Here is a 14,129-nt window from a genome sequence, read left to right as displayed (position 1 = left end):
CGAGCGACAATCATAAAATCACTTCAATACTCACGTTTTATTATTTATGTAAATCACTGGTTCGACTCAAGGAGTTATACTTACAACTCCTTTACATCCCTTACTTCTGAATTTGTAGAACGGCGAGCTCCAGTAAAACACACAAGACACTTAACAACGTTTATTCGCTTGACATCAATCTTTCATTACTATTAGCGATACACAGATATCAACATTAACTTCTCGCAACACTATGTCGGTAACGGTACGTCTGTTCACGTCAACGCATGCTGCCTCATTGTGAGAACCCCGGCCGACGTTGACGGACGGTGCATTAAACTATGGCGCCACTGTGACAGGATGCGTTGGCGGTGATTTGAATCTATACAACAATTTAACTACTAATTTAATTATCATTAAGATTATTATATTACTATATTTATGATAAACTCTAATTTAAGCAAAACTGTAATAACGCAAGTAGTTCCATGTTTGGGTAACGATTAATTTAGTAATACATTATGTATAATTCTAACACTATCACATTCTACCGCATGGCTGCGTCCCTTGGCGTGGCCGGCGCTGGCCCATTGTGTAGAGGAGCCATGACGTCATTACCTGGTACTTGTTTCCTCCAAGCGGAACGACTGGTAATTTGAATTAAATAATTATATTATTTTTTCTCTTTCTATTTTAAATTTTAACCGAATAAAAATGGAGCAAGCATTAAACACGAGAATGATTCAAAAGGGAAATTAGCCTACAGCCTATTAAAACACCTGGAGGCTTAAAATTTTAATAGTGCTCAAGGCAATGCCGGGTGGATTAGATATTCTCGAAAGTAAACCAACCAATCATCGTCAGTTACAGTTTCATACCATAAATATAAAATTTTTGAATTTTTTCTGTTAAATGCCAAAGGTTCTCAAAGGTTAGCTGAAAGAGATCCCTTTTAAGGATAAGTTCGCCTTTGTACATAACATTTTTAGGGTTCCGTACCCAAAGGGTAAAACGGGACCCTATTACTAAGACTTCGCTGTCCGTCCGTCTGTCTGTCACCAGGCTGTATCTCACGAACCGTGATAGCTAGACGGTTGAAATTTTCACAGATGATGTAGGTATTTCTGTTGCCGCTATAACAACAAATACTAAAAACAGAATAAAATAAAGATTTAAGTGGGGCTCCCATACAGCAAACGTGATTTTTGACCAAAGTTAAGCAACGTCGGGCGTGGTCAGTACTTGGATGGGTGACCGTTTTCTTTTTGCATTTTTTTCCGTTTTTTTTTGCTTTATGGTACGGAACCCTTCGTGCGCGAGTCCGACTCGCACTTGCCCGGTTTTTATTTTTGTTTTGTTTCTGTCCGTTTTATGTAAACCTGGTTTATGTGCAATAAAGTGACATACATACATAGATAAATGCCTACAATCCGAGAAAAAGATTCACTTGCATTTCCTAAAACCACACAATTATTTTGTTCTTAATGAATCTATTCATTTGCAGATCTCAGAAATAGTGAAGATGATGTCAGTCATATATTTCCCCTCCATGTTTAACTTCACGTCAGCCGGGAGCTCACCACCGGGGAAAATTACGAGTGCCAAAACTCAAATCAACCGAGCGGTAGACATCGTGGCCCCGAAGTCTAGTCCGTTGTATCTTCAGATAGATGGCCCCGAGCAGAATATTCTCAAGATATCCTTGAACGTGATTCATCCTAGAGTGATGTTTAATTGTGGGGCACCAGTTTTGGATTATGTTGACCCAGCATATCTCATTTTGGAGTGCTTCGATTGGTTTGTGGATCCCAAACTGCCGAAGCCAAAAGCGTATATTAGGACGAGGGGATATGATTGTGTGGAAGTGGTTTTTTTGCCGGGAAGACATTATTGCAGGTTTGCAATCATAATACACCATAGAATCTGTAAGAGCATGACCCATTTAACCATAGTTTTATACTAATATTTATAAGTAAAAAATGTTTTGGTATGGTAAGGTTCATACTTTCTGATAAATAGAACCATGGCCATACCCTTGAAATCTGATTGGGCTTCAGCCGCTCTATTATGAAACAAACTTTTATTCTAGCAACGTCATTAATTAAATATATTTGTTTAAATCAAAGTCAATAATCATATCATATATGACTTCGTATGCGGTAAGGGGTTAAGCTCGATGAAATCTAAATCATGGTGAATTGAAAATTTCAAACAAAACAAAGTCAATTGATGTTTATTGTTTTGTCCACTTCCTACAGATTAGGTTAAAATTTCACTGGAAAATTTTGGATTTTTTTCTTATAATGAAGGAGATATTGTATTTAGATTACTATCAGTTTCACAAATTTCCAGACTCTGGGTCCACTCCCAAACAAACTGGCATGTGGCGCTCATCAGCCAGTCCTCGCTTCTGCTCGGCACCCAAGACCTGATCCAGGGCGCCTCGGTCCGAGAGTGCCCTTGGGCCGTTTACTTCCTCACGAACTTGGGAACAGCCTTCACCAACTTACTGAAGACTCCGAGAACTACTACGTACATGCCCATTGATGCTGAGTTTCTTAAGTGCGTCATTTTATATTTTAAACTAGCATTGGTTACACAAAACCTTATTATATACACCTAAACCTTCCTCAAGAATCACTCTTCTTCTTCCTCGCGTTATCCCGGCATACTGCCACGGCTCATGAGAGCCTGGGGTCCGCTTGACAACTAATCCCATGATATAACGTAGGCACTAGTTTTACGAAAGCGACTGCCATCTGACCTTCCAACCAAGAGGGTAAACTAGGCTTTATTGGGATTAGTCCGGTTTTCTCACGATATTTTCCTTCACCGAAGTTCCGAACTTGGTACGAGCCGGGGTTTGAACCCGCGACCTCCAGATTGCAACTCGCACGCTCTTACCGCTAGGCCACCAGCGCTTCATTCAAGAATCACTCTATTGATAGGTGAAAATCGAATGAAAATCCGTTCAGTATATACAAACAGACAGACCCGACGGGTGACTTTGTTTTATAAGGTGTAGTGATAATAATACTTAGTGCCTTTAAACCTAAACGAAACAGCAGGCTCAGGCATACATTTTCGCCGCGCGGTAGAAAGAGAGGGTTACGCCTTACGCCTTACGCTGTCTTGAGTTTAACATTTTTTCCCCACCTCAAAAAGTGCATAGCATAGCACCGCTAAAGAAGTAACTTTACTTCGAAAATAATTTTATATCTATAGGTCATATCAGCCAGACCTTACATGGAATGAAGAAGTCGTAGGTTACAAGAAGAATCTACGCCATTGGATGTTCCGAAACGCACTTCAGGCATATCTCATAAAGCGTCTAAGTCCTATTGAGTATCGGAACGTTTGTTTCGTACTGAGGTCAGTACTGTTCTTTGTGAAGGCAGTAAACTGCAGATTCTATAGACCGACCGTTTAACTGAGTCCTCGCCTGCGCGGTACGGGAGCGACGGGGCCGCACCTTCCCCGCCACCCTTAGGATCGGTTGCATCAAACTGTTCGTATCGTTAAAGAGTTCGCTAAATCTTTATGTATGGAAAGTTTCATAGTAAAGCGCCGGGGCGCGCCGGCTGACGTTGATCAGTCTGTCAAATGTGGTTGGTGCAACTGGCCCTTAGTCGTCCCGCCCCGTCGCCCCTGCACCGCGCAGGCGAGGACTGAGTTAAGCGGTCGGTCTATAGTAAATAATGATACACAGACACAACCACACATTCAAGATCATACCTATAGTTCGTTTTTTTTAGCATTAGGAATAAGGTAAACAATCTTGATGTGTCTTTTAATTGAAAAACACATTTTAAAAATAAGTTACGGCAAATATGTAACAATTATGAATCTAATACGATCATTTATATTCTTCTGCTTTCATAAATAATAGTTTTTGATTTTTTAAAAGCATTTTTCAATTAAAAGACATGTCAAGATCGCTTACCTTCTTGCAAGTTCTTTCTAATGCTAATAAAAAAAACGAACTATACTTATTGTTAGCGCTTTATTGGTTGTACCCACACCTCACAAGTTAGGTACTTACTTACTAAAGTATGTTTATCCAAAAAAGGTATTAATGAAAACTTTTTGGCATGCATTATTCAATTATTAGGTAAACAATAATAGTTGTCATTTGGATATTTTGAAGTGTTGTTGTCCCTACATAATAACAGGCCTTTATCTTTGTCAGACACACATGTACGTTTATCAGGTCACAAAGATGTTTGCTTGCTGAATATTAACCTTTTAAACGCTTTAATTCATAAACAAAAACGTCACTTATAAGCCAGTAACGGACGCAAGCGAGCTAATGTAAACCTTACTTTGACAGTGTACGCTATAACACCTATATTTATCCTGATGCGGGCACAACTATTAACGACGATATTAGGATCTTTAGGTGTTCTTGGCATTCAAAAACTTAAAAAACCGGGCAAGTGCGAGTCGGACTCGCGCACGAAAGGTTCCGTACCATAAAGCAAAAAAAAACGGAAAAAAATGCAAAAAGAAAACGGTCACCCATCCAAGTTACTGACCACGCCCGACGTTGCTTAACTTTGTTCAAAAATCACGTTCGCTGTATGGGATGGGAGCCCCACTTAAATCTTTATTTTATTCTGTTTTTAGGATTTGTTGTTATAGCGGCAACAGAAATACATCATCTGTGAAAATTTCAACTGTCTAGCTATCACGGTTCGTGAGATACAGCCTGGTGACAGACAGACGGACGGACGGACGGACGGACGGACAGCGGAGTCTTAGTAATAGGGTCCCGTTTTACCCTTTGGGTACGGAACCCTAAAAATTAACTTTTCTAACACAGACGGTATCTTCTTGCTCCTGAATTTGGTCTGCCGGTGTATGAGCCGAACATTACGAACTACAGATACATAATAGATGTAGACCCCTGTGATTGCACCATACCGGAACCGGAGCAAATAGAAGAGAGTGAACGATCAGAAGAAATACAGGTACCTGTAGCACAGTGTAAAAACCGGGCAAGTGCAAGTTGTACTCGCGCACGAAGGGTTCCGTACCATAATGCAAAAAAAAACAAAAAAAAGCAAAAAAAAACGGTCACCCATCCAAGTACTGACCACTTCCGACGTTGCTTAACTTTTGTAAAAAATCACGTTTTTTGTATGGGAGCCCCATTTAAATCTTTATTTTATTCTGTTTTTAGTATTTGTTGTTATAGCGGCAACAGAAATACATCATCTGTGAAAATTTCAACTGTCTCAGCTATCACGGTTCGTGAGATACAGCCTGGTGACAGACAGACGGACGGACGGACAGACAGCGAAGTCTTAGTAATAGGGTCCCGTTTTACCCTTTGGGTACGGAACCCTAAAAAGTAACAGTGGATCGACACCGCACAAGAACACAGTAGGGTTGTCACAGACTTTTACACAACTGCCCAAAACTACAAACATTTCAAATAAGACACGTAAGTGTAAGTAGTATCAAAGCTACTAACAATGGCGATGTAAATGCCCATTTTATCCTTGACCTATATCACAGAATAAATAATAGTACTAAGTACAGAAGACTCACTCTTTAACAAAACGCGTCTGTTACGATCAGCACAGATATGGCCGCTAGGTGGCGACAGCGCCACGCGCGGCTTATGGCAAATCCCAAAATTGGGGCCGAACGGATGCACTTTTAGCTACCTGTAGCTAAGCGACGAAATCGCGGAGTGAGACACGCCTGCCTATATCAACCCTCTCTTAAGCTTGTACCGATTTTTCCTCAGAAAAAGTACGTTTATTTTATGCCCTTGTTATTGTACAATGTTGTTTTGTTCAAAAGTTTCATTACGAATTTTTATTCTTGGTCAGACTGGCGAAAATTCCCCCGATTTTCAAGTCTCTCAATCAATACTGGATCGACTCCTGACATGTCCGTCTCCTCCAGCCGTTTCACAAGTATGCGAACTGGCTACTTCAGACCAAACTTGTGGCATTCTGAAGGAAAATAGAGAGAAACTGGTCCGTAGACATGAGGCGGCGACCTTGTTGCAAGCGTATTGGAGAGGCACGATGGCGAGGAAATGTTTGAGGGATAAAGTTTTTGTACCTGCAGAAATATTTAAAACGGTATGTAAACATACACACATACGAGTACATGTACATACCACGTGTCTCAAAATTCAACGATAAGCTGGCACCAGAAGATGGACCATGGCATGGATGGATGGATGGATGGATGGAGATGCTCATGACTACTCGAGGAAAAAAAAACCGGGCAAGTGCGAGTCGGACTCGCGCACGAAGGGTTCCGTACCATAAAGCATAAAAAAAAAAACGGAAAAAATGAAAAAAGAAAACGGTCACCTATCCAAGTACTGACCACGCCCGACGTTGCTTAACTTTGGTCAAAAATCACGTTTGCTGTATGGGAGCCCCACTTAAATCTTTATTTTATTCTGTTTTTAGTATTTGTTGTTATAGCGGCAACAGAAATACATCATCTGTGAAAATTTCAACTGTCTAGCTATCACGGTTCGTGAGATACAGCCTGGTGACAGACGGACGGACGGACGGACGGAAGAACAGCGAAATCTTAGTAATAGGGTCCCGTTTTACCCTTTGGGTACGGAACCCTAAAAATATATCTCAATTTATTATGAAATTACAAAAAAAAGAAAATCGACACCCCTAGTGGTATTTTTACCGACTTCTAAAAAAAATCTACAATTTTTAATTTTTTTTTCTTTTTTTTTTTTTTTTCCCTCGAGTAGTCATGAGCAGGTCCATCTTCTGGTGCTAGCTTATCGTTGAATTTTGGGACACGTTGTATACTCACGCCTTTTTCCCGGAGGGGTAGGCAGAGACCACGGATTTCCACTTGCTACGATCCTGATGGCTCCTCTACACTGACGGGCCAACGCCGGCCACTCCAAGGGACGCATTTATGCGTTAGAGGGAGCAAGTGATATTGCTATCTCATTCTACCGCATGGCTGCGTCTCTTGAAGTGGCCGGCACTGGCCCATCGTGTAGAGGAGCCATAACATACCGACGGTACGGTGACGGTATGTAAAAAACTTATAAATGGTGGATCAGATTGGGTAAATCCTGAAGAAAGGCCAGGTCAAGAGCACCCTAAACCGGCGAGCGTGTATGAGGAATGTTATGAAAGTGAAGGAAGCAAAAGAGGTATGTCAGGATCATAGCAAGTGGAAATTCGTGATCTCTGCTTAACCCTCCGGGAAATAGGCGTGACTATATGTATGTATATATGTATGTTATAAATTGGTTAAATACCCATTCACACCACTCTATGCACCACTATAGCGGTGCATTCTATGGACCGCTGCAGGGGACCATAAAGTGCGCCGACTTCTGGCCGAAAGGTGTCGTGTTTCGGAGGTTCCGGGGCAAACTGCCGAATCCGACACAAGAGCAGCCGATGCAACGGGGCCACGCCGTTTTGTCGACTAAATAGTGTTTAGTTTTAAGTTTTTAAAATAGGTACACGCACAAGAAATAGGCACAAGAAAAATAAAACAAAGAAAAGTTTTTGTAACTTTTATATTAAACCTTTAATGGGTAACGGCAAGATATTTGCCATCAGACAACTCTGACATTAAATATTTTTTCTCACTAAGCGCGTTGTTAGTAAATATACATTTTACAGTTGCCTCCAGAAACTCGCGAACTAAATTGACAGGTCAATGTGCACAAATGATACCACAGTTTGGCCAGTGTTGTTCATATCGATATTTTCAAAAAAGTTTGAATTAGAGAATGTCGGTATTTCCAAAATTGTGCAATTTTATAGTACCTAATAGAGACAGACAAGGATATTGAATAAATATATTGCAATTAAATAAATATTTTATTATATTTATTTGTTAGGAAAACTTACAGCTAGAGTAACAATTAAGTTGTAGGTGATAACATAGAAAAAGTGATTTTGGCTCAAAATACAAAAAAGGCCGGCCCAGACGGGGAAATATTTCGTATAATGTGATTAATTTCGAGTGGTGTGGACGCAAAAATTAAATCGCCTCGATAGTCGATATCCCTATTGCTTCGATTGTAAAGACCAGTCCCTAAACTGGACGTTTAAGTTGACAATTAGGTCAAGATTTATAGATGGTCAAGCAAATCTTGTCAGTAGAAAAAGGCGTGAAATTCAAATTTACTTTGAGACGATATCCCTTCGCGCCTTAATTTTTCAAATGTGCCGCCTTTTTCTACTGACAAGATCTGCTTGACCAAGTATAAATAATTATGGACCAATCTCATCTACCGGCCACATATAAAATTAAATCACCAATTTTAGATTTATGGCGACAACCGAGCTCTTGAAATAAACAACGGCAAGTTGTTGCACACTAACATGACACTGAAATTTGTCAGTTTCTCATCCGCACCTCCTGATTTGATCGGTAACGACACAATCTTACAATCGAATTAACTACTTTTCTCGTCGCATTCATATTAATCGAAATCGTTTGTGACCCCTTTATAATTATGACATGGGTAGTAAGTGCAATATTTTACTTATCGATATCATTTTATCGACATATACCCGTGACTATTTTTTCTTTGCTATTCCTGGTATCATTTTATTTGTCAAACTCATGTCAATTTAGTTCGCGAGTTTATGGAGGCGACCTTAGTTCGCATTGGAGTATATACCAGTACCAATCTATGAAAAAAAGGAGAGTTGATAAAAGTTATATCATCTCTTGTAAAATGTTAATTACTTGGTAAGATCTTAGATATTTTGAAATTTGATCAAAAATATCTATGAATAAAATTTGTTTTGCTTGATTTTCTTGATAATCATTGTTCTCACATACAACTTACTCAAAAAAATGTCCCTTAGTTCTTAATTCGCTGAGATAAGAGCTATGGAACATATTTTTAACCTCTTGGGGTTCAATGTCCTAATACTAGTACAAATTACCTACAATGAAATTTAAATCTTAATTAAATGGAATAGAGTTTATTTTATTTCGTTTCGTTAGATTTTAAAACAAAACAAATTCAACTCTATTTTCTAATACCGTTGATTCAAATTGGTTTGCCAATTTTCTTTGTATGGTGGGCCGCTAGAGGCTAAGTATGATGAGTGTACCCATATTTTTACACTTGACTGTATGACCGTTTCTAGCTTACGGAAGTTGCCTTCGGAAACTCCGAAGCTTTGGCTGGACTGATGAACGAGTTTTTCAGTATGTATCCTGGAGCCAAAAGCGCCTATTCAGTAGCCTCCGCTTTAAGCGGAACTACAGATTTACAGACCTTCACTGGCCAGGCTCGGATTACACCCCAATGCAAATGGATCCCCTATTTCCAAGGAACTTTTTACTGCCACGATAACGTCAAAGTCCACTTTGCTCTGCATGGAACGTTGCAGTTTAATACAATGCAAGTGTATGACACTGATACCGGATTGCAATTGCCACAAGTGTTCCGGGCGGCTAAAAGTTTTGAGATTAAACCGAATCTTTTTGGGTATGTATAAGAGGATTTTCAGAAAAAATGGTACCATTTACTTTTTCGAAAAACCATCAACTTATTTTGGGTTGTTTAGACTCAGAATCATGAGTACTATTGAATCAGACTAAGAAAAAAAGTGTCCCCAGTTTTTCATATAATTTTTGGGTGTCAGTTTTGTATCGGTCCACACAAAATTTATGTGAAAATGTGTTACTAAACTGTAATTTTTTTTTGGGTTACATTTTTTTTCTTTTTAAATCGATAGTCTGATTCTGAGTAGAAAATGCCCATATTAAGTATAATTAAGAGAAAATAAGTTCGCAATCCACACTAAAATACGATAAAATCAATTTGGGGAAGGCCGTCTAATAGGGAAGACTATCTACAAGCTCATTCGCACTTCTAACTCTTGCGTTTGTACCAAAGATAATTTGAAATAGACAGTTACTGTCATGGTAAATTATGTATCCATCTTTCGACAGAAGGTTAAAACTCTTAGAACGCCATTTGACTAAGATCATTATTCTTCCACTTGTTAAATATTAATAGAGTAGGCTGAAGTTTATGGCGCCATCGCTCGAAAAGATTGCACCATACCTTTGGCCTATAGTCGAGTAGATGGCGTTATATTAAAATTTAACAATTGTTTTGCGCTTGATGAAATGCCACACCTTATAATGCATGATTTTAACTACATTTTTAGTTACACGGTAATGGGCCACGGCAGTCTCACCAAGCCTCTGGGCGTAAATTCTGAAGCTAACTGGCATCTCACAGTGCTCAGTTCCCTCAAAGATGCCTTCCACGTCTGCAGCAGCCCACACGTCGATTACTGCCGCGAGATGCCTCTGCCGCCAGCGACGAAGACGCACATTGATTGTATTTTCATCCCGAATAGAAGAAACATCTTGGGAGGAATCAGGTTGATCGTGATGCAGAGTGGGGCGGTTAGCTTTAGAGCAGCTGCTAGTTCCCCTGAAGTAAGTATGAGAAACTGCTCGATTCAAACTTTTAATATACGTCAATTAATACATCTAGATTCTAGATATTGATTAGATGTGTCGGTATCGAAAGTGATGTTTTTGTTTGAAACGTCACATTTGACATTGACATATATTCTCCATAGTGCCATGTCATTCTATGATTTTATTGAAACAACTATGTACCATTATGGTTCGCAATAAACGATTTTTTATTTCTAACGCCTTAAAAACAAAATGTTTCTAAATAATGTGAAAAAATTATAAGAATGGTAAATATTTAAGAAAAATTTCAAAGGAGTTCTTGAACGCGTTTCCAGCTGAACTTGGTAGCAATCCTTCGAGTTCAACATGAAGATGGTAGCGTGGAAGTGGTAGGCAGATGTGAAGGGACTGGCGAACTGTTCTGGCCGTACATCAAGGTAGAGTCTGCTACAGTTTCGCTATCGAAACATAAGAGTTTGGCCTCTCGCTCAACACTCAGCGCGGTGAGTTATCAAAGATTTACCGTATACAGATGTAATGGCTCTACACGATGGGCAAGCGCTGGCCACTCCAAGGAACGTTAGAGGGAGCAAATGATATTGCTATCTCATTCTACCGCATGGCTGCGTCCCTTGGAGTGGCCGGCGCTGGCCCATCGTGTAGAGGAGCCATAACCTCTAGCCGCCCAGAGACCTATAAAAAGGTCTCATGTTCCATTCTAATTTGAACTTAGTGTAGACAAAATAAAATTTCATTTTGCTTGGCAAGGTTTGGTTTATGGGCGGCTAAAGGATACTCTTTATTGCACACCTCACCGTCATACTCATAGTGAGTCGTGTAGGTAGTGCATGGAGTATTTACAATTTTTTTAATGAATGGTATCAATCGATCAGGCTTGTTTTGGGGATCAAATGTCTGTATGGGACCCATTTGATTGTCTTCAAGCAGTACAAAAGTCACAAATTATGGTCAAAATCTGGCACCCGCACTTTACTGACGAAACGCTTCTAACATAAAAAAACATACAACCGAATTGATAACCTCCTCTCCTCCTTTTGAGATTTGGAAGTCGGTTAAAAATCGTCGGGTGATAAGCAAAAGTCACTAACTAACACCATTGAAATTATTGGACAATAAACCGTGTTACAAGTGTAATAAAGTGCATTGTTACTTTAATTTTTTGATAGTACTTAGTGACTTTTGCTTGTCATCCGACGAAATGGCAATAGGTACATCGTGACGTCAACGTTAAAGGCCGTTTCGAGGTATGGAAAACAAGGAATCGAATAGTACCATTATTTTTTTCCTATTTAGAATTTAAAAGTTTTTGTAACTTTGAGGTCTTGTATTTTTTTTTATTATTCACGTACTTCTACACATTTTAGCTGTCAATTACCTACATCTATATGATAAATTGACTGGCAAAGAATGCCCTAAGGTATTAAGTCCGCCATTTGCACCTTCATGTATTGTGTAATAAAATAAATAATTAAATTACCCAGTTTTTTTTAATATTTTTTTTACTTTTCCAGAGTCATTGGAAGAAAGGAAAAATGTCACTATCTCCAACTCTGAAACAAAGATCTGCCCTTAAGCTACAAGTATACTTTATTTATTTATTCATTTGTAATTAGGGTAATTCGCCAGCAACTGGGCCACCTGTTAGTAATTGGCCACCATAAACTAAAAACGAATTTTATTCACCTATAAACAGAATTCATTTTTAGTATAATGTGGCTAGTTATTGAAGGCTGACCAGTTCTGGCCTGGCCTATAACCGCGAACATCGAAGTTCGCAAATTGCGGGCATTTTTCTCTGTCACTCTAATTACCCCTTCATTGGAGTAAAAGAGAAAGATCCCCGCAATTTGCGAATTTCGGTTTTCGCGGTAGCCCCTCTGCATTCCGTTTCTGATTTAACAATTTATTACAGTTTTTTTATCCATTATTTATATCGTTAGAACACCAGCAAGCCTATTATGGATCGCTTTATCCACGTGATAAAACAACTGTCACTTTTTAACTCTGCGGGATAGAAAGAGACGGACACCGTTTTATCACGCTGTCACGTAGACAAATACGACCATCGTATCCGTACAGAACGAATAAAAATACTTTTAAAAACATTCCCATAATATAACTTATTATTAAAAAAATATTAAAAATGTTGTAAAGTTTTGAGCGGTTGAAACGCTCATAATTTTAAGCGCGAATTCGACAGACCCGATGACGTCACTTGGTGTGGACGCAACTGACGTTTGTTGCCCCGGCTACACACGTAACGATAAATCGTAGCGATAAAACTGTGCAGTCCGAACTGCGCAGTTTTATCTGCCCTGTGTATGACAAATCGTTGTCGATTATCGTAACGATTTGTCATACACACGGCAGAAAAAAACTGCGCAGTTCGGACTGCACAGTTTTATCGCTACGATTTATCGTTACGTATGTAGCCGGCATTACTTAATGGCGAGTCAGGTCATAATGCCTTCTCTTTCACTCTTGGTGGGTCTTAACAATTTGTTTAAATGAGTCACGTGACGTTTCGACTAATGGCGTTGCGTTTCGCTAACTAGCTTTTCGCGGGCCAATTTTTGTACTCTTTATTTTACCAAGACGATCGTCAAGATCGTATCAAATTCAGTTCAAAAACAAAAATAACAATTTAAATAAATAAAATAGACCTCCTAGCCTAGTGCACTCGTTTATCTGCCTATTAATTTTATAGTATCTATATCTAATAATTTTATTTCTCTTCTAGACTAAGGACGTCAAAACTACAAGCAGTCTGCATTCAAAAATGTATACCATTGAGTGAGTTTTTAGCGGCTTCTTTACGGCGTCGACTCGTACGAATACTTGTTCGCAGGTTTGAAGGTCACGATGCACGAAGATAGGTTTCTTGTTGCCATGCGGGATCATTGCTGTCGGTGTTAGGCTGTGTATGGTCGCTCGTAGTTTTTCGACGAAGTCGGAGTCCATGGTGACGTCATCGCGCGTAGGTAGTAACAGTTCGCCGGGTAATCGTACACTGCAGCCGTAAGTGAGTAGGACTGGGCTTACACCGGTGTCTGTGCGTAGTGCGGCTCGTAGTCCAAGTAGAACGCTAGGTAATGTGTCGATCCATGACTTGTCGTTCTGTAGCCTAGCCTTGAGTGCGGCCTTGAGACTTCTGTGGAACCTCTCAATCATACCGTTCGCTTGGGCATGATACGGCGTAGTTCGGGTTCTTTCGATGCCGAGTAAGCGGGTGAGTGACGCAAATACTCGACTCTCGAATTGCCGTCCTTGGTCGGTCGTGATGGTAGCGGGGCAGCCGAAGCGGGAGATCCAGCCTTCGTATAGGGCTTTAGCGACGTCTTCGGCGGTGATCTCACATAATGGTATTGCTTCGGGCCATCTAGTTGCGCGGTCAATCATGGTGAGTAGGTATCGGTGTCCGCTGGCGGCAGTAGGTAGCGGTCCTACGAGGTCGATGTGGATATGCTCGAATCTTGTGGTTGGCGGGAAACTTGAAATAGGGCTTGCAGTGTGTCGCTGGATTTTCGCACGTTGGCAGTGAACGCAGACTTTTGCCCATTTGCCTACATCGGCATTTAGTCCGGGCCAAAAGTAGCGTTGAGCGACGAGTTTGCGTGACGTTCTGATTCCAGGATGACTTATGTTGTGTACTGCGTTGAAAGCGGCACGGCGATGCTCTTCGGGTACGTAAGGTCGTAAGTGCGGCG

At 40.1% G+C, this 14,129-nt stretch overlaps 1 protein-coding gene across 1 annotated transcript; it reads left to right on the top strand.

Annotated features, from left to right (window-relative positions):
- Positions 1-232: 232 nt before the first annotated feature.
- On the top strand, positions 233-11,995 carry LOC134667740 (uncharacterized). Its single transcript, XM_063525159.1, has 9 exons — positions 233-244; positions 1,484-1,875; positions 2,332-2,541; positions 4,802-4,949; positions 5,820-6,077; positions 9,108-9,451; positions 10,140-10,416; positions 10,737-10,904; positions 11,936-11,995. Exons 1-9 carry the CDS (start codon positions 233-235, stop codon positions 11,993-11,995), a joined length of 1,869 nt encoding a protein of 622 aa, XP_063381229.1.
- Positions 11,996-14,129: the final 2,134 nt, after the last annotated feature.

The sequence above is a fragment of the Cydia fagiglandana genome, chromosome 9, assembly GCF_963556715.1.
Source record: "Cydia fagiglandana chromosome 9, ilCydFagi1.1, whole genome shotgun sequence".
Taxonomy (NCBI): Eukaryota; Metazoa; Arthropoda; class Insecta; order Lepidoptera; family Tortricidae; genus Cydia; species Cydia fagiglandana.
The sequence above is the reverse complement of the archived record's forward strand: the minus strand, read 5'-3'. Positions and strand labels throughout refer to the sequence as shown.

Excerpts from the sequence above, each read along its gene's own strand:
- LOC134667740 (XM_063525159.1), top strand. Across the intron at positions 4,950-5,819 it reads AACGATCAGAAGAAATACAG|ACTGGCGAAAATTCCCCCGA; the intron begins GTACCTGTAGCA and ends ATTCTTGGTCAG. Across the intron at positions 10,417-10,736 it reads CAGCTGCTAGTTCCCCTGAA|CTGAACTTGGTAGCAATCCT; the intron begins GTAAGTATGAGA and ends ACGCGTTTCCAG.